The following is a 20830-nucleotide window of genomic DNA, read 5'->3' as shown; positions in this document are numbered from 1 at the left end:
AGATGCCTCATTTGTCCTTTGTAGTTCCCATCCCTGCATTCTTAGTGGAGTGGGCTATTCTTTCAAACAGAAAACTTCACAGAACAATATGGCAAAACTTGTATGCGTCCTCATAGATTCAAGAAAGGAACTATCTTTAACTGAGCAACTATTGTGTATCAAGCACAATGCCAGGCCTTGGGCTGCACAACTGAATAAGGTTCAACTTGACCTTCACCTTCAGCTTCTTCCTCCCTGTCATGTCCGTTATTCCTTCCAAACCTTGTTTGATTTCCCCTTATCAAGGGATGATCTTTCCTTCTGTCCCTCCCTCCTCTCCCATAGAACATGTGTATTGTATCTTTTACTGTATGTGTCTCACGTGTGGCATCCTGTGCTCTCCTACCTAGATAGCTCCTCAAGGGCAGTGGTCACTGTGGCGCCACATCCAGCCTCCTGGATGGATGATCACTGGCACTCATATCTGTTGAATTGTTGAAGGGAGTTATAGCAAGAATAGTCTTTTTTCTCCCTTCCCATCTCAAGTTTCAGATGTAGACGCTGAGCTGCCAGGAACATTAGTCACTGTCAAGCCTTCACCGTTTTTAACCTCCCTCCCACTCTCCCCACCGTGCTTTTAAGACAGTAGCTCATAATTGATCACTCATTTTCTTGTAGTGTAATTATCTAACAGGCGATAAAGAAATTGCTCTCCTACAACTCCTCACTTTGAATACTTGCGATATGACATTCAAGCTCAGTCTGTTTAAAACCTTGCATCTTCTGTAACATATTTCTGCTTTTGGCATTTTTTTTTTTTTGGATTACATGTGAGAGATGGAGAAGAAAAACCTGGGTGGGGATCTGGAGTCTTGCAGATAGGTAGGAAATGTTGACTTAAACATGAAACTTGCCATCCTGTTCACATTAATTTCTTACATAGACAGTAAAATATGAATAAAATCAAAGCAGTATCTTCCCTCCTGGTCAACAGTGTTTTTACTGGTAATTTGCATATAGGCAAATGAATGTTGATAAAGCTGAATGTTATTGTGTCCCCCGAAGGATGGCAGAATCCCTCAGTTATAGACCAGCAAATGGGCTGCAGGACCTAAAGACTGATATTTGCATATGTTCATTTTAGAAGCAACATATTCTACCACTGAGCTACTTCTTGGTTCATATTTTAATTACTTAAATAGTTTGCATGGTCCACTCAGGGATAACATTGTAAGTCACTTGCCAAATTAAGAGTGAATCAAGGTGTGTATACCTTTTCCAAAGAAGGAATATTTTTAAAGATTCAAGTGCAGGGCAGAAAGTGTTGGCCAGAGAAACACATAAAAGTGTTCTTCCTGCTTGGCTTACTAAAGATAATTTGAGAAGAGGCCAAATCAATAGTGTTTTATTTGGAAGGGTTAAAAAGAGGGAACAGATTACCCACCCTACTCCAGTCCAGTCTCAACCTATCCAGTGTAGCTGCTTATGGACTGGCCTCTATTATTAGGGTCCCCAAATTAAATGTAAAAGAGTCAGGGCTCAGCTGGATCTTTAGTTGAATTTTGTACATGTAATTTGGCAAGGAAAGAGAAATTCTGGGGCTGGGGTTAGATAACCAAAATGTTTGCTCATTACTGAGGTCATCTACTTAGTTTGAGCAGTGGTCACTTTTTCCACTGACCACATCATCCTATCCACGAAGCACTGCGTATTTAGCAGTGCCTCGTCAACCCTGACAGTATTTGGTTTAGGAGCAAAACTGAACTCATCCAGTGCTGCGTTTACTCGTGTAGTCAAGATATGTGTCTCTTATCTGTGGGAAAATGAAAATGACTAACATTAACACATAGAAATAGATGCAGCAGGTATTTCAAGCTAACTACATGTGAAGACTATTGAAACTTGTACAGAGGGCAAACCTCTATCTATATTTCCTTGGCATTTTGAAATGACTCTAGGGGCTGTGAGAGAAAATGTTCTGCCATAGTTTCCTGCTTTATAATCTTCTAGAAACCTGAAACCATCCCAATCAGTTGTGTTTACCAGCTCCTTTTACTCCATATAAAAAATATCTTACGTATCTGTGGTGGAAAGAGAAACTCTTGCATTTGGAGGTTGCTTTTTCAACTTCAGTAATGTACACATTTTCTCATTTTGCCCTCAGCAAACTTGTGATAGGTAGTGTTAAGCCTTCTTTGCATTTTGGACTTCAGATTAATATGGAGCCCACAGGAGCTGCAGAACTAACTTTTTTTTTGTTTTTTTTTTTTGAGCTGGAATTTCGCTCTTGTTGCCCAGGCTGGAGTGCAATGCTCACTGCAACCTCTGCCTCCTGGGTTCCTGACTCCTGAGTCTCCTGCCTCAGCCTCTGAGTAGCTGGGATTACAGGTGCCTGCCACCACCCCCAGATGATTTTTTAAAATATTTTTAGTAGAGACAGGGTTTCACCATGTTGGCCAGGCTGGTCTCAAACTCCTGACCTCAGGTGATCCACCCACCTTGGCCTCCCAAAGTGCTGGCATTACAGGTGTGAGCCACCATGCCTGGCCCTAACTTTTAATAAAAGAGCTGATGCTACAGCTAATCTCTTTTTATTTATTTATTTATTATTTTTGAGATGGAGTCTCGCTCTGTCGCCTAGGCTGGAGTGCAGTGGCGTGATCCCTGCTCACTGCAAGCTCCGCCCCCCGGTTCATGCCATTCTCCTGCCTCATCCTCCCGAGCAGCTGGGACTACAGGTTCCCGCCAGCACGCCCGGCTAATTTTTTTGTATTTTTAGTAGAGACGGGGTTTCACGGTGTTAGCCAAGATGGTCTCGATCTCCTGACCTTGTGATCCGCCCACCTCGGCCTCCCAAAGTGCCTGCTAATCTCTTAATTCTGGCTTCTTGCCTCCACCTTGGAGCTTCTTCTCAGTTGTGGCGATCTGATCAGAGAGAAATGGTGATGTCGCTACGACTACCAGATGCATCCTGGGAGCCTTATTGCTTCGAGGTCTAGGCCCGCCCCCAGCCCCTCCTGGAAGTGCACTGAAGCCAAGTGTAGGATGTTCTTTGTGTGAGTGAGCAATGATGCATCACTGGGTTTTGTTCTCTTGAATAGCTATTCTCTGCTGGTAAGATTTGTAGTTGTTCTTGTGTCCTTTTAAGGGAAGTGTAATTATATTCTTTGCCTTTAGCATACATTTAAGTAGCTGTATCTTTGGAATTGGATGTCGAATTGTTCCTCCAGCTCACACATGGAGCTCACAAAATGCTGACAGTTGCTGTAGAAACGATATCTGGCAGCTGTGACAGAGTTGGAGCTTTGTGCACCCAAAAAATTTCCTTTGTAGGCTTTGGCAAATTAACACTTTAAAGGGTGCTCATTATATACTGGGTAGTTGGTTTTAAGAATAAAAAACAGTTGGCATTTTATTTGCCACCTGAGAGACTACAGAAGGATTCTCCAGGTTCTGAAAAACCACTTATGCATCTTGTGAATTTTTGCGGGTAAAATAATTTTTTCCCTAAGAAATAGCAAGCATCTGTCATTCCATAGCTTTTAAGTTAAGTAGGCACTGGAGCCTGATGGGACTTACACACCCTAAAATTGTGCTGAGTTTTTGTCGTAACTGATCACCAGGATTAATTCTGAGACTTAGCTTTGATTTCTCCCCACTTGACCAGATGATAAAACAAATGGGAGAAAAGTTGTGGGTGATGTGGCATACGACGAGGCCAAAGAGAGGGCGAGCTTCATCACTCCTGTTCCTGGCGGCGTAGGGCCCATGACGGTTGCAATGCTCATGCAGGTACTTGTGAATAAAAGTTTCTATAAGAGTTCTGAAAAGCTGATTGAGTTTTGGCTGCCTTTCTCCCCAAGTAGAAATGTCAAAAACCTACTCAGAAGTTAAGTAAAGATGTGAATTTATTGAGAAAAAGGGAAGGGAAGAACAGAGAAATAAGATCAGGCACATTAATAGAGGAAAGTAGGGATGGCATAATCCCAATCTCTTTTGGAATATAATAACTTTGAAAGAAGAAAAGTGCAATCACCCTGGTTTGGCCAGGTCTGTTTTGGTGTGCCTTCCCTTTCTTTTTCTTTTTTCTTTTTTTTTTGAGACGGAGTTTTTCTCTTGTTGCCCAAGCTGGAGTGCAATGGTGCGATCTCAGCTCACTGCAACTTCTGCCTCCCGGGTTCAACTGATTCTCCTGCCTCAGCCTCCTGAGTAGCTGGGATTACAGGTGTGCGCCACCATGCCCGGCGAGTTTTGTATTTTTAGTAGAGATGGGGATTTCTCCACGTTGGTCAGGCTGGTCTCAAACTCCCAAACTCAGGTGATCCACTCACCTCGGCCTTCCAAAGTGCTGGGATTACAGGTGTGAGCCACTGCGCCTGACCTGCTTTGCCTTTCTAACATGCACCAGCTGACAGGGGCCAGGCAAGCAGCCCCAGAGCATGTTAGGTGCCTGTTGACTCTGACCTCAGATGGAAGGATGGTAATAAGTGGGTGTGAAGCAGTTCATTTTGTGATTGAACTGGAGTGACCTGGAGCTTGAAACTGAGGTAAGGACTAAAATAACCACCTCTTCTAAGTTTCATTTATTTCATTTTGTTTAGAGCACAGTAGAGAGTGCCAAGCGTTTCCTGGAGAAATTTAAGCCAGGAAAGTGGATGATTCAGTATAACAACCTTAACCTCAAGACACCTGTTCCAAGGTAAAAATAAAATTTTACTGATTTAAAACTTTGTGAATTGTTCGTTTTTAGTTGAAAGATACTGTGGGTGCACATATGCTCCCTCTGAAGGCGCCATCGGTGGTTGGGGTTGGGTTGGGGGCTTGTTACTACTGTGGGATTAATTAAACTCAGTGGATAGACATTAATACCTATTTTCTATATTTCCAAAGTGACATTGATATATCACGATCTTGTAAACTGAAGCCCATTGGTAAGCTGGCTCGAGAAATTGGTCTGCTGTCTGAAGAGGTAGAATTATATGGTGAAACAAAGGCCAAAGTTCTGCTGTCAGCACTAGAGCGCCTGAGGCACCGGCCTGATGGGAAATACGTGGTGGTGACTGGGTATGGTTTTTATTCATGTTGCCATCCAAATCTTCCTATCAGTCCTGATCGTTCATACCAGGCGTTGCATTTGCACTTTGCACATGTATGTAGAGGTGCCTTTAATTTGATTTTAGCATTTTCACCCATATTTGATCTCATTTGATCCTTACAGCAATCCTGAGAGGTAGGTAAGAATAGATGATAATCACAGATGAGAAAATTGGTCAAGGTTATCCATCTGGTAAGTGGAAGAGTTTGGTCTTAAAACCCGGTCTTAAGATAGAATCACCTTTTGTTGTTGTTGTTGCTGTTGTTGTTTTTGAGATGGAGTCTCGCTCTGTTGCCCAGGCTGGAGTGCAGTGGCATGATCTTGGCTCACCACAACCTCTGTCTCCCAAGTTCAAGCAATTCTCTTGCCTTAGCATCCTGAGTAGCTGGGCTACAGGTGTGAGCCACCACACCCAGCTAATTTTTGTATTTTTAGTAGAGACTGTGTTTCACTGTGTTGGCCAGACTGGTCTCGAACTCCTGACCTTGTGATCCACCCACCTCGGCCTCCCAAAGTGCTGGGATTACAGGCGTGAGCCACCGCACCCGGCCAGAATCACCTTTTTGAACCCAAAATTCATTAATTCAATGGATCTACTAAGCACTCACTTTTATGGCTGGGCTGAGGTTATATTAAAAAGCTAGTTTTTGAGAATATAAAATGAGAAATTAAAATTATAGCTGTGTCTCTACAAGATAAAGTATATTTGCTTCTTACAGTAAGAAGAGCTAAAATACAGGAATCTTTTTTTTTTCTTAATTTAAAGTTTTTTGGAAATTACAACTAAGACTCTTGAAAAAGATGTCTTTCAGGGCTTTTGTCTTTCTTTTTCTTTGTCTTTTCTTTCTTTTTTTTTCTTTAAGAGATGGAGTTTTGCTCTGTTGCCCAGGCTGGAGTGCAGTGGTGCAGTCATAGCTTACTGTAGCTTGGAACTCCTGGGCTCAAGTGATCCTCTTACCTCAGCCTCCTGTATAGCTGGGACTACAGGCGTATACTGCTGTGCCTCACTTTGTTTTTCTTAATCTTTAGATTACGAGTCATTCTCTAGAGTCTGCTAGGTGTGACTTAGTGATTCAGATACACTTCACTTAATTCTTTAAACCTTTTTCTCTTTTGCTTTTGTCTTGAAGAATAACTCCAACACCCCTGGGAGAAGGGAAAAGCACAACTACAATTGGGCTAGTGCAAGCCCTTGGTGCCCATCTCTACCAGAACGTCTTTGCATGTGTGCGACAGCCGTCTCAGGGTCCCACCTTTGGAATAAAAGGTACTAGTGAGACTGGACCGTGGGTGATGACAGGGGACTTGCTTCTCCTTCAGTCCTCCCAGGCCCATGTGACCTATGATACTTATGAGGTTTTGACTCATTTCAGCAGCAGAAATGTCATTCTCACAAACCACTGTGACTATGCTTTTGATGAAGGCTGTCATTGGATCTCCCCAGCTCCTGCTGTCACTGTTTGCCACTGCACAGGGATTCTCTGGGATGGGTGATATGTAGCTGGGGGTGCTTTTATTTGACCCTCATAGTCCACTGCCACAGTAACAATAAAGGTTATCATAGCTACTGATCATCTTACAGACACTCTAGAGACAATGACAAACCCCACAGATGTTTCACTTTGTTGGAAATAAGAAAAGCCTACCCTTATTGAATATATGCGTTGTGCCAGATATTGTGCTGACCAGTTTTTGCGTATTATTTTATCATCCAGTACAAGATAGTATTGTCACCATTTTACAATAGCAGCAACTGGGACTTCAGAGGTGACTTGGTCAAAGGCACCTGTATTAAGTACCAGAGTGATTCTTCCATGTCTATTTCAAGCTCTAAACTAGTACTATACTCATACTTTACCCTCAGATTTTTATTGCTGCGGTACTACGAACATGTGTTTTTTTTTTTTTTTTTTTTTTTTTTTTTTTTTTGAGACAGAGTCTCATTCACTCTGTCGCCCAGGTTGGAATGCAGTGGTGCGATCTCGGCACACTGCAACCTCTCCATCTTCTGGGTTCAAGAGATTCTTCTGCCACAGCCTCTCAAGTAGCTGGGATTACAGGTATGCACGACCACGCCTGGCTAATTTTTGTATTTTTGGTAGAGATGGGGTTTCACCATTTTGGCCAGGCTGGTCTTGAACTTCTAACCTCAAGTGATCTGCCTGTCTCAGCCTTCCAAATTGCTAGGACTATAGGCATGAGCCACCATGCCAAGCTGCTATCTTAATTAAAATAATTTTTATTAATTATGATAGGTTCTTAGAGTTAGCTTTCTCTGCTTGGTGACAGGGTATCACATTTTGCTTGTTTTAGCAATTATTGCAAATGTTGACACCGGGTACACCTTCACCCTTCCACCTTTTTTTTTTTTTTTGGAGGTGGAGTCTTGCTCTGTTGCCCAGACTGGAGTGCAGTGGCACGATCTTGGCTCACTATAACCTCCGCCTCCTGGTTTCAAGTGATTCTCCTGCCCCAGCCTCCCGAGTAGTTGGGACTACAGGTGCGTGCCACCATGTCTGGCTAATTTTTGTGTTTTTAGTAGAGACGGTTTCACTATGTTGGCCAGGCTGGTCTTGAACTCCTGACCTTGTGATCTGCCCTCCTCGGCCTCCCAATGTGCTGGGATTATAGGCGTGAGCCACCGTTCCCAGCCCACCCTTCCACCTGTTTTATAAATGTAATCACTTAGTTCTGCTCTTGAGCTTGTCTTAACCCCCTTTCAACTTCAGTACGAGCTATTCCTTATTCTGCTTATTGAACTCTTTATTTTCCTTTTACTCTTATTGCAAATTGCCTCACTGCATGGTCTCTACCTTACAAAAATGAAATACATATTAATAAATCTCTGGGCTGGGTGAAGTGGCTCATGCCTGAAATCCCAGCACTTTGGGAGGTCAAGGTAGGTGTATTACTTGAGGCCAGGAGTTCGAGACCAGCCAGGCCAACATGGCAAACCCTGTCTCTATTAAAAACACAAAAATTAGCTGGGCATGGTGGTACGTGCCTGTAATCCCAACCCATTACCCTCCAGCCTGTGAGACAGTATGAGACTCTGTCTAAAAATATATATATATATCTGATTTACATTTATTGCACTGATAACATGATAACCTGGACATTTTTGAGACACGGTCTTCTTCTGTCTGGAGTCCCAGCTCAGGCTGGAGTGCAGTGGCATGATCATAACTCACTGCAGCCGTGATCTCCCAGGCTAGGATTACAGGCATGAGCAGCCATGCTTGGTGTCCTGGACATTTTTAACTGGCTTTTGGCTAATACAGATTGAGCATCAGAAATCTAGAAACCTGAAATCTGAAAGGCTCCAGAATTCTAAACTTTTTGATTGCTGACACGATGCTCAAAGGATATGCTCATTGGATCATTTCAGATTTTAAGTTGTGGATTTGGGATGCTGGATCATTATGATGCAAATATTCCAACATCTGAAAAACAAAAACCCAAATCCAAAACCCAAATCCAAGCATTTTAAATAAGGGATACTCAACCTGTAATCCAAGTATAAATCTAGCAATCAGGCTGCTTTCTAACAGCCTAATTTATTTAGGAAATATATCTCTATTTAGGAAAAATTGCAGTCTTTGTGTTAGGTGTATGTACTTTAAATATTTCTGTTTTAAAAGCCAAAGAAGCTTTATGAGAGTAGGAAATTGAACAGGTTTGCCTTTATGTAACTGTCAGCTGGGTGTTTTAACAAATGCCGGTAATCACAAGGAACCTATTTCTAAAGATAATGAGTAGGTATATATTTGTTCATGGTTTTGTCATTGAAACTCAAATTTCAATTGAGAAACTACTTAGTATTAGAAAACACTTGATCAAAACTGTCCAAATGATTGTAAAAGGTAAATAAATACATGTGCTTAGTAATTGCAATAATGCATTTGCATTTATTTGATTTCTGTCATTGGAGAAGCATGCTTAACTGAGTCCCTACCCTTGACCTGTCCCCTAGGTGGCGCTGCAGGAGGAGGTTACTCCCAGGTCATTCCTATGGAAGAGGTAAAGTATTTTGGGATTTGGCTGAATTAGATCCTTTTTTTTCTTTTTTCTCTTTGGCTGAATTAGATGCCTTTTTTCCCCCAAGACGGAGTCTTGCTCTGTTGCCCAGAGCTGGAGTGCAATGGCACGATCTCGGCTCACTGCAACCTCTGCCTCCCAGGTTCAAGCAATTCTCCTGCGTCAGCCTCCGGAGTAGCTGGGATTACAGGCACACCACCACGCCCAGCTAATTTTGTATTTTTAATAGAGACGGAGTTTCACCGTGTTGGCCACGCTAATCTTGAACTCCTGACCTCGTGATCCGCCCGCCTCAGCCTCCCAAAGTGCTGGGATTACAGGCGTGAGCCACCGCGCCCAGCCTAGATTCTTCATTATAGCTTTTTCTTTCTGGAAATTAGCCTTTTTTGTAGAGCTCTTAGTGGACAAATGACTTGTTTCCCAGCAGAAGCAACACCTAGGGGGAAAACAACTTAATTTGTAGACTTGTGATACAGCTTGGTTTCAAACTTTGGCTTTCAGTGGGAATGATCATTATAAGCAAATCACCAAATGAAGCATGGTATTGGGAAGCACCAACAGTGAATTCAGAATTCATTTATGTAACAGCAGAAATAGGAACAGTGCATAGACATAGAGTTGGTGCTGCTCCCGTGCACTTCTCCTCGCTGTTTCAAGGTGTGTCCTCCGTAACCCAGTGTTGCTGTTGATCCCAATGGTGTGGTATTTGTGGTCTCTGGACATCTCATTTTGAAAAAGCTGCAAGTTCTGTATTTGGGAGGCGATTCTTCTGCAGACAGATAATTGGTCATTTATGTTTTCTTTTTTTTTTTGAGACAAAGTCTCCCTCTGTGGCCCAGGCTGGAGTGCAGTGGTGTGATCTTGGGTCACTGCAACCTCCGCCTCCCAGGTTCTCCTGTCTCAGCCATCCAGGTAACTGGGATTACAGGTGTGCGCCACCACACTTGGCTAATTTTTGTGTTTTTAGTAGAAGTGGGGTTTCACCATGTTGCCCAGGGTAGTCTTGAACTTCTGGCCTCAAGTGATCTGCCCACCTCAGCCTCCCAAAGTGCTAGTATTATAGTTGTGAGCCACCATGCCCAGCCAGTCATTTATGTTTTCAAGAACTCCCTGTATTGGGTGTTTGTCCACTAGCTGGGCTGCCTTCAGTATTCCATTGGCTTTAAAATAGGGATTGAGCTTTGCAATAGAATGAAAGTTGGAAAGATACAGAGCAGCTGGGAGACTAATGTGGCTTCTGTTCTTTTGTAGTTTAATCTCCATCTCACAGGTGACATCCATGCCATCACTGCAGCTAATAACCTCGTTGCTGCGGCCATTGATGCTCGGATATTTCATGAACTGACCCAGACAGACAAGGTAGGATGCCAAAGCCCCATGAATCCCACTGAACACTTTTGAAAGTATTGAACCATCTGAATTAGTGTTGGTCTCTTGGGTGCTGAGGATGCAGGTAGCAAGGCAATGGGGTTCCTCTCATTTTAAAGCCCCTTTCTTTTCTTTAAGGCTCTCTTTAATCGTTTGGTGCCATCAGTAAATGGAGTGAGAAAGTTCTCTGATATCCAAATCCGAAGGTTAAAGGTAAGCTTTTTTTCTTCCACATTTTTTATATTGTGTGGAATCTAGAATCTGATCATTGATTAGGACATAAAAGTCTTCTTGGAGTAGCCTATTTTAGATGAAGTTACATCAGTAATCACAGTCTTAAAGTCATGATATACAGAGCAAAGATTGATGGTAGAGGTTATTTCTCATTTATCTATAGATTAGAAGTGGCTAGTGTGGAATAAATAGAACACTGACAACCTGCCCTCAGCTAAGAAAAAAACGACACTTCCTTTATAACAGGAACAAGAGTCAGGATGCCATTGTGGCAGCGTAGCAGCCTTTGGAGTTTGCATCATTGGGACCTTAAGCAAATTTGTTAAATGACTTCTCTGTTTACTCGTCTGTAAAATAATACTTGCCTTCCCCTGAATAGATAAGGGTCTGTGTTAAACAGTTAGAAGCGTGGTTATATCTATATGTTATTTGAATTTCTGTAACAAATATACAGTTAGTAAGCATACACCATACCACCTGACCCAGAAATCTCACCCAAAATAAATCTCTGTTCACATAAAAATCTGTACATTCATGTTTTTAGCAGCTCTATTAATAATTTCCCAAAACTGGGACTAATCTAAATGTCTTTCAGTGGATGAATAAATAAACAAACTGGTATATCCATACAATAAAAATAAATGAGCTATTGATACAAACAACAACTTGGGTGAATTTATGCTGGGCAAAAGAAGCCAGTCTCAAAAGCTTGCATATTGCATGACTCCATTTGTATGATATTCTCAATAAGAGAAAATTATAGTGCTAGGGAACAGATCAATAGATGCTAATGGTGTGGATGAAGCGAGGGTATGACCGTAAAGGAATAGCAAAAGAGAGGTGTTTTGTTTTGTTTTTTGTTTTCTTTTTTGAGACAGGGTCTCTCTCTGTACCCAGGCTGGAGTGCAGAGGCACAATCACAGCTCACTAAAGCTTCCACCTTCCAGGTTCAAGCAATCCTCTCACCTTAGCGTCCTGAGCACCTGGGACTAGAGGCGCACACACCACCACACCTGGCTGATTTTTCACTTTATGTTTTGTAGAGACCTTGTCTCACCGTGTTGCCCAGGCTGGTCTCAAACTCCTGGTTTCAAGCGATGGTCCTGCCTCAGCCTCCCAAAGTATTGGGATTACTGGCGTGAGCCACCACGTTTGGCCACAAGGGATTTTTTGTTTTTGTTTTCTGTTTTTTAATTTTTCAAAAATGTATTGGTTTTGTTTGTTTGTTCGTTTAAGACAGAGTCTCACTCCGTCTCCCAGGCTGGAGTGCAATGGCGTGATCTCAGCTCACTGCAACCTCCACCTCCCAGGTTCAAGCAGTTCTCCTGCCTCAGCCTCCTGAATAGCTGGGGTTACAGGTACCTGCCTACCATGTCCAGCTAATTTTGGTATGTTTAGTAGAGACAGGGTTTCACCATGTTGGCCAGGCTGGCTCAAACTCCTGACCTCAGGTGATCCATCTGCCTTGGCCTCCCATAGTGCTGGGATTACAGGCATGAGCAAGGTTTTACTCTGTCACCCAGGCTGGATTGCAGTGGTGCAATCACATCTCACTACAGCCTCGACCTCCAGGACTCAAGTGATTCTCCCACCTCAGCCAACTAGGTAGCTGAGACTACAGCCAGGTACCACCGTGCCCAGATTTTTATATATTGTGTAGAGACCGGGTTTTGCCGTGTTGCCCAGGCTGGTCTCAAGCTCCTGGGCTCAAGCGATCTGCCCACCTTGACATACCAAAGTGCTGGGATTACATGGATGAACCACTGAGCCCAGCTTTTTTCTTTTCTTTTCTTTTTTTTTTTTTTTTAAGAGATGAGAAGGCTGGGCATGGTGGCTCACACCTGTAATCCCAGCACTTTGGGCAGCCGAGGCAAGCGGATCACCTGAGGTCAGGAGTTTGAGACCATCTTGACCAACATGGTGAAACCCCGTCTCTACTAAAAATACAAAATTAGCTGGGCGTGCAGCTACATGCCTGTAGTCCCAGCTATTCAAGAGACTGATGCAGGAGAATCGCTTGAACCCTGGAGGCGGAAGTTGCAGTGAGCTGAGGATGCCCCACTGCACTCCAGCCTGGGTGACAGAGCTAGACTCTGTCTCAAAAAAAAAAAAAAAATTGGACTTGTGTTTTACAACACTTCTTGGTCACTATGATACTATGATTATTTAGGTCTAGGCTTAGGGAAATCTGCTGCTCAGTTATAGGGACAAACATGTTAATAATACCTTTGTACGTGTGTGAGTAATGTGAATTTGCAGATATTGGGATAAAATCACTTTTGTCAGACCCAGAAAAAACAGGGCTGGGAAGACACGAAGAAGTGGAGGCTCACACTTACATGTCTGTGATAAGAACTGTTTGCAAGGCCTGTAATCCCAGCACTTTGGGAGGCCAAGGCAGGAGGATGACTTGAGCCCAGGAGTTCGAGACCAGCCTGAGCAATGAAGCAAAACCTCGTCTCTACAAAAATTTTTTTAAATGAGCCAGGTGTGATGGCATGCACCTGTAGTTACACCCAGCTACTCGGGAGGCTAAGGCAGGAGCATCCCTTGAACCCAAAAGTTCAAGGTTGCAGTGAGCTATGATTGGGTCACTATAATCTAGCCTAAGTGACAGAATGAGACCTCGTCTCAAAAAGAAAGAGCAAAATTGTTTCCAATGACTTAATAAAACCCCACAAGAAATCCCTTCACATCCTTCACACATCTCCTGCTTTGCACAGCTTGCATGTTTCAAATGTATACTTATGTTTCCATGACAAGACTTACCACTAGACATTCTTTAGGATGGGAGTAATTCAGATAAGATGCTCTTGAAAGGACGCTTTCCCGGTAACGGCAGCTGCACCAATGAATTGAACTCTGCTTTGAGCTTCTGGGAGTGATGAATTCTGTATCTTTTATTTTATTTTATTTTTTATTTGAGACAGGGTCTTGCTCTTTCACCCAGGCTATAGTGCAGTGGCACAATCATGGCTCACTGTAGCCTCGACCTGAACTCTGTTTCTAAGCAGACTACGTGAAGCTCTCTCTCTCTCTCTCTTTTTTTTTTTTTTTTTTTTTGAGATGGAGTCTCACCCAGGCTGGAGTGCAGTGGCATAATCTCGGCTCACTGCAACCTCTACCTCCTGGGTTCAAGCAGTTCTCCTGCCTCAGTCTCCCAAGTAGCTGGGATTACAGTCACCCACCACCATGCCCAGCTAATTTGTGTATTTTTTAGTAGAGACAGGGTTTCACCATGTTGGCCAGGCTGATCTCGAACTCCTGACCTCAGGTGATCTGCCCGTCTCGGCCTCCCAAAGTGCTGGGATTACAGGCGTGAACCACCACACCCAGCCAAAGCTCTCCTTCATTGCTAGTAAAAGCTTCCCTTCCCTCACTAGGCATATTTGTGGCATCCCAAGTTATAATCTTCATCTCTCATTCCTTTTTTTTTTTTTTGAGACGGAGTCTCGCTCTATCGCCCGGGCTGGAGTGCAGTGGCCGGATCTCAGCTCACTGCAAGCTCCGCCTCCCGGGTTTACGCCATTCTCCTGCCTCAGCCTCCCGAGTAGCTGGGACTACAGACGCCCGCCTCGTCGCCCGGCTAGTTTTTTTTTTTTTTTTTGTATTTTTTAGTAGAGATGGGGTTTCACCGTATTAGCCAGGATGGTCTCGATCTCCTGACCTCGTGATCCGCCCGTCTCGGCCTCCCAAAGTGCTGGGATTACAGGCTTGAGCCACCACGCCCGGCCTCATTCCTAAATAAACTCAACCTACTTGGAGATAATTGTTTGTAATGTCTTTTTTTAGGTTGACAGTGGGAAATAACCCCCAGCTTTCACAGGTTTTCCTTCTGAATTCAAGATGGTTTGCATTTCCTAGAGGGGATCCCATTTAGAGCTAGGGATCAAATTTTGGTTTTACATTTATTGTGCTTCTATTTGTCTTATTTTATGTTTTCATTTTCCTACCCTTTCAGAGACTAGGCATTGAAAAGACTGACCCTACCACACTGACAGATGAAGAGATAAACAGATTTGCAAGATTGGACATTGATCCAGAAACCATAACTTGGCAAAGAGGTACCAGAGCAGTATACAAATCCCGTTTGTTTTGATTATATTGCACACCTCACACCCTCCGGAAGAGTTGTTAAAAGTGAGGCTCAGAAGCTTCCGTGTTGGTATTTTACCGGCTAAGGCATGACTAAGATGGTGACATTATTTCTTTTTCTTGCCACCTCTCAGTATCTCTCCTTATTAGCTGTCATCAAATCTCTGTTCGTTGGATTGGTCGAACATTTTGCTGGCTATTCAGTGATTAGGGTAGTTAAACCAAAAATAACATTTTACAAATTTAATTTGATGCAAAAAGTTTTGGTGTCATGAAGTAGAGAAATTATGTTTAATCACTTCTTGAATCATGTGTGACCTTTATTCTTAGAACTCTTGTGTGGCATAAATGACTTGATTTTTTCTGTAGTTCTCTAGCTTACCAAAATTTTTTTTTTTTTTTTTTTTTTTGGGACAGAGTCTCCCTCTGTCGCCCAAGCTGGGCACAATCTCGGCTCACTGCAAACTCCGCCTCCCAAGTTCACACCATTCTCTTGCCTCAGCCTCCCAAGTAGCTGGGACTACAGGCGCCCGCCACCTCACCCGGCTAATTTTTTGTATTTTTAGTAGGAACGGGGTTTCACTGTGTTAGCCAGGATGGTCTCAATCTCCTGACCTCATGATCTGCCCGCCTTGGTCTCCCAAAGTGCTGGGATTATAGGCATGAGCCACTGCACCCGGCCTACCTAATCATTTTTTTACCTCATTTTATTAAATTCTCTTATAACATATTAGGTAGCCTTCAAGGTTTAATTACTTACCAATTTAGTAAGTAGGTTGCCTGGCTTCACTGCCATATATTACTTTTCTCAATGCACAACTAGTGTGGCTTAGATTTTACTTTGCATCAATAATGCAGCTTTCTATTCTGTATCACTATTGAGAAGGAATCTTCATCCACTCATGCAGAATGCAGCTGAAGGCCAATTTATTGACTGTTTTTGTGATTTTCCTTGACTCAGTAACTGTTGCTAGCTAATGGCATTTTTTAGATGACACTCTCAATGTCTAAAACCACACAGGAATTTCTCTGCCTTTGCTTCAATAGCTTTAGACAAATGGTATAATATTTTATAAGGAATAAGCTAAAAGTCCATTTTGAAGATTTAGTATCCGATTTACTTTTCTTTTGCTCCGTGTCTCATTCATGTTTTCTAAGAAACTAGAGGTAGTCATACCTATTGACTGGCTATATTTTACAGAAATATTAGTTACATGAAACCTGATACTTTTTTTTTTTGAAAAATAAGGGTTGGCTCTAACACCACATTACAGTAAGAGTGGGGCGTGTGTGTGTGTCTGATTGCTATATAAGACACTGCTTTTGGTATGAAATTATGATAGTCTTTATGGAAAATAGTTTGGCATATTATCAAGTGTCTTAAAAATGCTTCTCCTCCTTGACTCATTTAGAGTATGAACTGGGTTTTTTTGTTCATTGTGTGTGTGTGTGTGTGTGTGTGTGTGTGTGTGTGTGTTTTACTTTGAAATTATTTTAATTTTGAAATAGAAAACATCTTGAAAGGAAAAAAAACCCACAAAATATATAGGCAAATTTGTACTCTGTGAGCTTCTCACATCTTCACACTTCTTCACCAATCTCTAAGATGAAAAACTCTAAAATTCTAAAACATATTCAGCCATCAACAATGATGTTATTAATAGGAATATGGATCAATTTCATTTTGTGTTTCTTTGATATTGTTTGGCATTTGATACTGAAATGGCAACTCCTGTTTCCTCTCCATACTCATAGTACTCTCAGTACCTCACTTCTGACACCAGATGGGTAGTTTTTCTCTTCCACAACAATTCAACTTTTACTTCTCCAGTGGATATTGACTGAGTATCCTGTGATTTAACTCAATTCGGATACTAACTGTCTGGAGCAGATCCTATAGGTAAAGGGCTTAGTCCTACAAGACTGCCCCACTTCAGACACGAATCGCAAGTCCAGGTTGTCACCTGTGCTTCTGACCAACTGGTTATAAACTGGAGGGTCCACACAACCCCCTGCTCAGGTTCATTTCCTAGAATGGTTCACAGAACTCAGAGAAGCATTTCACTTGTGTTTATGGTTTATTATAAAGGATACAGCTCAGAAACAACCAGATGGAAGAGAAGCGTAGGGTGCATCCCTCTCCCAGCACCTGGATGTGTTCACCAGCCCAGAGGCTCATCAAATCATGTTGTTCAGGATTTTTTTTTTTTTTTTGAGACAGAGTTTCGTTCTTGTTGCCCAGGCTGGAGTGCGATGGAGTGATCTCAGCTCACTGCAACTTCTGCTTCCCAGGTTCAATCGATTCTCCTGCCTCAACCTCCTGAGTAGCTGGGATTAACAGGCATGTGCCACCACGCCCGGCTAATTTTGTATTTTTGGTAGAGACAGGGTTTCTCCATGTTGGTCAGGCTGGTCTCAAACTCTTGACCTCAGGTGATCTGCCCACCTTGGCCTCCCAAAGTGCTGGGATTATAGGCGTGAGCCACCACGCTCAGCCTGTTCAAGAGTAATATACACCCTTAATACCTTACCCAGAGGTTGGTGGGTGGGACTGAAAGTTCCAGTCCTCTAATCATTTGTTCTTTTTGGTGACCAGTCCTTTCTTGAGGCTGTCTAGGAGAACTACCATAAGTCACTTATTACCATAAACTCAGGTGTGATCAAAAGGAGTTTGTAATGAATAAGACACTCCTATCACCCTTGGAATTCCAAGAGCTCTATGAGCCTTGTGTCAGGAACCCATGGCAAAGGTCAAATATATTTCCTATTACACTACACATACAAAAAACCAGAACTGAGGGTACACTAAAATGTTAACAGTAGTTAGTCCTGGGAGGTCGTTAGTTGGTTAGTTGCTTGATCTTTGCCATGTTTTTCATGGTTATACAATTGGATAGATATTCTGTCATCAGAATAGAAATTATCTCTGCTAAGTGTGCTATGTTTCCTAAACTTCCAGACCAGGACTGGCACCCAGCATGTTTCAAAAGATATTTGCACTTGCCCTGATTTGATGGCTCCTGTGTTTCTTACGGTGGTGGAAAGTCAATGAGTCATCATCCCACAGAACAACAACGCAAACCTCAGTCTTTTGAAAAAATGTAGACTGCTCTGTTTTTCTTATAAGTAGAATATGCTTTAAAATAGATTCCAGATTTCTAGTTAACTGTTTGAATTCTCTAGATGGAATAAAACCAAGCCACTCCACATTCCTTTGCTTTAAAAATAACTCCTGTGTATTTATGGTATATGAACATCATTTCTTAACACATGTTCTAGCTTTGCCATCCATTTTGAAATCAAATATTGATAGACAATCATGCAATTAGACTTATTGCTTTAAAATTCTGCTGCTTCTTTTAACTTTGTGGTCCCTTTATTCAAAATCATTCTATATTTTGCCTGTCTGCTATAGTGTTGGATACCAATGATAGATTCCTGAGGAAGATCACGATTGGACAGGCTCCAACGGAGAAGGGTCACACACGGACGGTAACAATTTGTCCATTTCCAAGGAAATTAGTTCAGAGGCACTCGATCTTGCTGCTTCTCTCCTCCTCCATCCTCTCTCATACGATTGATACTGCCAGGTGTTGTTCTGCCTTCTCCCTTTTAAAATGGAAGTGAGTAGGTGTGTGGCATTGAGCACTCCTGACAGCTTTTGCAATAAATCCCATGTGTCACCTGTGTGTTTTTCCCCCAGCATTTTTTCCTGGAGGTGGAGAGCCCCAAGTGAATATCCTTGCATAGAAATTGATTAAAATTGCTTCTTTTTTGTAGCCATTTCACTGTATATCTCCTTGGTTTAAGAGGTACCATATTGTTCCCTCGTATATGAAGAAAACAATAAGCGCATGATTATAAGCGGCCATGGTAAAATCATAGCTTTTTGGTCCTGCTATAACATTTATTTTAAAACATTGACAACTCAGGGCTGGGTGTGGTGGCTCACGCCTGTAATCCCAGCACTTTGGGAGGCCGAGGCGGGCGTATCACTTGAGGTCAGGAGTTTGAGATCAGTCTAGCTAAACCCCGTCTCTACTAAAAAAATGCAAAAATTAGCTGGGCATGGTGGCACGCGCCTGTAATCCCAGCTACTTGGGAGGCTGAGGTGCGAGAATTGCCTGAACCTGGGAGGTGGACGTTGCATTGAGCCGAGATTGTGCCACTGCACTCCAGCCTGGATGACAGAATGAGACTCTGTCTAAACAAAAAAAAAATTGACAACTCAGGGTCTTGGAATAATTAATTAATATTTTTTGCTATTAGAGGATTATGTTCATTAAATATTTTGGGTAGTATTCTGTTATTCTATCCTTTTAAGCTATTTGTTTAAGCCTCAGATGTAAAAAAGGATCACTTGCAATTCACACTTCTGGTTTAACACACGGTTTTTGCTAGTGCCTCTTTTCCCTGCCCACAGGCCCAGTTTGATATCTCTGTGGCCAGTGAAATTATGGCTGTGCTGGCTCTCACCACTTCTCTAGAAGACATGAGAGAGAGACTGGGCAAAATGGTGGTGGCATCCAGTAAGAAAGGGGAGCCCGTCAGTGCCGAAGATCTGGTGGGTACCCAGGCATGCCAGGCTTGGTGACATATCTGTGTCTGTTGTCCTAGGATCTTTCAGCAGTTATTAATAACAAAATTTAATGCTTTACTTAAGACATTGCAGTTAACTCATCAATTCAATCCTATTTTGCTAATTGCAAGATAATTATGAAATGTTTAAAAAGTACATCAGAGTGAATAATAGGTAGTATGCTTTAGTAATAGATCACAAGTCCAGGTGATTTGAGTAACATCTTCATCCTGTGGGCATCTCTAAAAGTGGGTGTATGACTTCAATTTGCAGAGAACATCAAGAGTACCATTGCTTTATCTTTGTTGCTAGTTAGTTCAGCTACACTTTGATGGCTTAATAGAGTGACCTGATGTTAAAAGTTGGTATTGAACTCTTGCGTAATATTGCAGTTTCAGCTTTGGAAGACACATATTGAGTTTGGTATTTATAGAAATTTCTGCCCAGATACCAGAGTTACAAATAACTGAGTACTCTAGGAACAAGCATTGCTATGCTTTAAACGAGTCTAGAATGGATTTCTCACATCAGTCAGCAGCAGAGCTTGATAAAGATGCTTGTTTCCAGAGTCACATGTTTTTCCAGAAATTACATGTGAATGTCATTTTTATTCTATCTGGCAACTTTGGCTGGGCGCGGTGGCTCATGCCTGTAATCCCAGCACTTTGGGAGGCCAAGGTGGGTGGATCACAAGGTCAGGAGATCGAGACCATCCTGGCTAACACAGTGAAACCCTCCCTGTCTCTACTAAAAATACAAAAAAATTAGCCGGGCGTGGTGGCGGGTGCCTGTAGTCCCAGCTACTTGAGAGACTGAGGCAGGAGAATGGCATGAACTCAGGAGGTGGAGCTTGCAGTGAGTCGAGATTGCGCCACTGCACTCCAGCCTGGGCAACAGAGCGAGACTCTGTCTCAAAATAAATAAATAAATAAATAATTGGCAACTTCCTAGCATATCCAGAAAGAAACCATGAATGGTCTGATTCAGGTGAAAGTATCAATTGGTCCAAGATGGCTAACATGGGTAAGCCTAGAATGTCAAATGTTGGTTTCAGAAGGTTGGGTTTTTTTTGCTGGTGGGAGTTGATGCTGCACACATTTGTTTCGTAGGGGGTGAGTGGTGCATTGACAGTGCTTATGAAGGATGCAATCAAGCCCAATCTCATGCAGACATTGGAGGTGAGCAGAGTGACTCCTGCCTTCTTGAACTGGTTTTGGATAGTCAGAGCAGAGTGGTTATAAAGCACACTTAACCTGGGTAGTCGAGACCTTCTCCACTTGCTCATCTCTTTCTTCTCATTCTTCCTCACACCTGTGACTGGGAGGTTACTAAAATAAAAGAGATGACTTTGTATTTTCCCTCTGGGAAGTATTTTTCCTTCTGATTCTAAATCAATTCCGTATTCTTGAGTGTGTGATCCCACTTTGAAGCAGGATTGGCAG

General features: G+C 42.5%; 1 protein-coding gene across 1 annotated transcript in view; it reads left to right on the top strand.

Moving 5' to 3' along the window:
- MTHFD1 (methylenetetrahydrofolate dehydrogenase, cyclohydrolase and formyltetrahydrofolate synthetase 1) overlaps positions 1-20830 on the top strand; it is a 75865-nt gene that overhangs the window by 36575 nt on the left and 18460 nt on the right. The window contains exons 9-19 of the mRNA XM_010383693.2: positions 3647-3771; positions 4581-4678; positions 4870-5043; positions 6205-6341; positions 9048-9094; positions 10364-10471; positions 10619-10693; positions 14676-14778; positions 18225-18301; positions 19233-19373; positions 20498-20566. Of these exons, the coding sequence (XP_010381995.2) occupies positions 3647-3771; positions 4581-4678; positions 4870-5043; positions 6205-6341; positions 9048-9094; positions 10364-10471; positions 10619-10693; positions 14676-14778; positions 18225-18301; positions 19233-19373; positions 20498-20566 (1154 nt within the window). The remainder of the gene's footprint in view (positions 1-3646; positions 3772-4580; positions 4679-4869; positions 5044-6204; positions 6342-9047; positions 9095-10363; positions 10472-10618; positions 10694-14675; positions 14779-18224; positions 18302-19232; positions 19374-20497; positions 20567-20830) is intronic.

The sequence above is a fragment of the Rhinopithecus roxellana genome, chromosome 5 (assembly GCF_007565055.1).
Source record: "Rhinopithecus roxellana isolate Shanxi Qingling chromosome 5, ASM756505v1, whole genome shotgun sequence".
Lineage (NCBI taxonomy): Eukaryota > Metazoa > Chordata > Mammalia > Primates > Cercopithecidae > Rhinopithecus > Rhinopithecus roxellana.
Note: the sequence above shows the minus strand (reverse complement) of the source record. Positions and strands in the feature narration are given on the sequence as shown.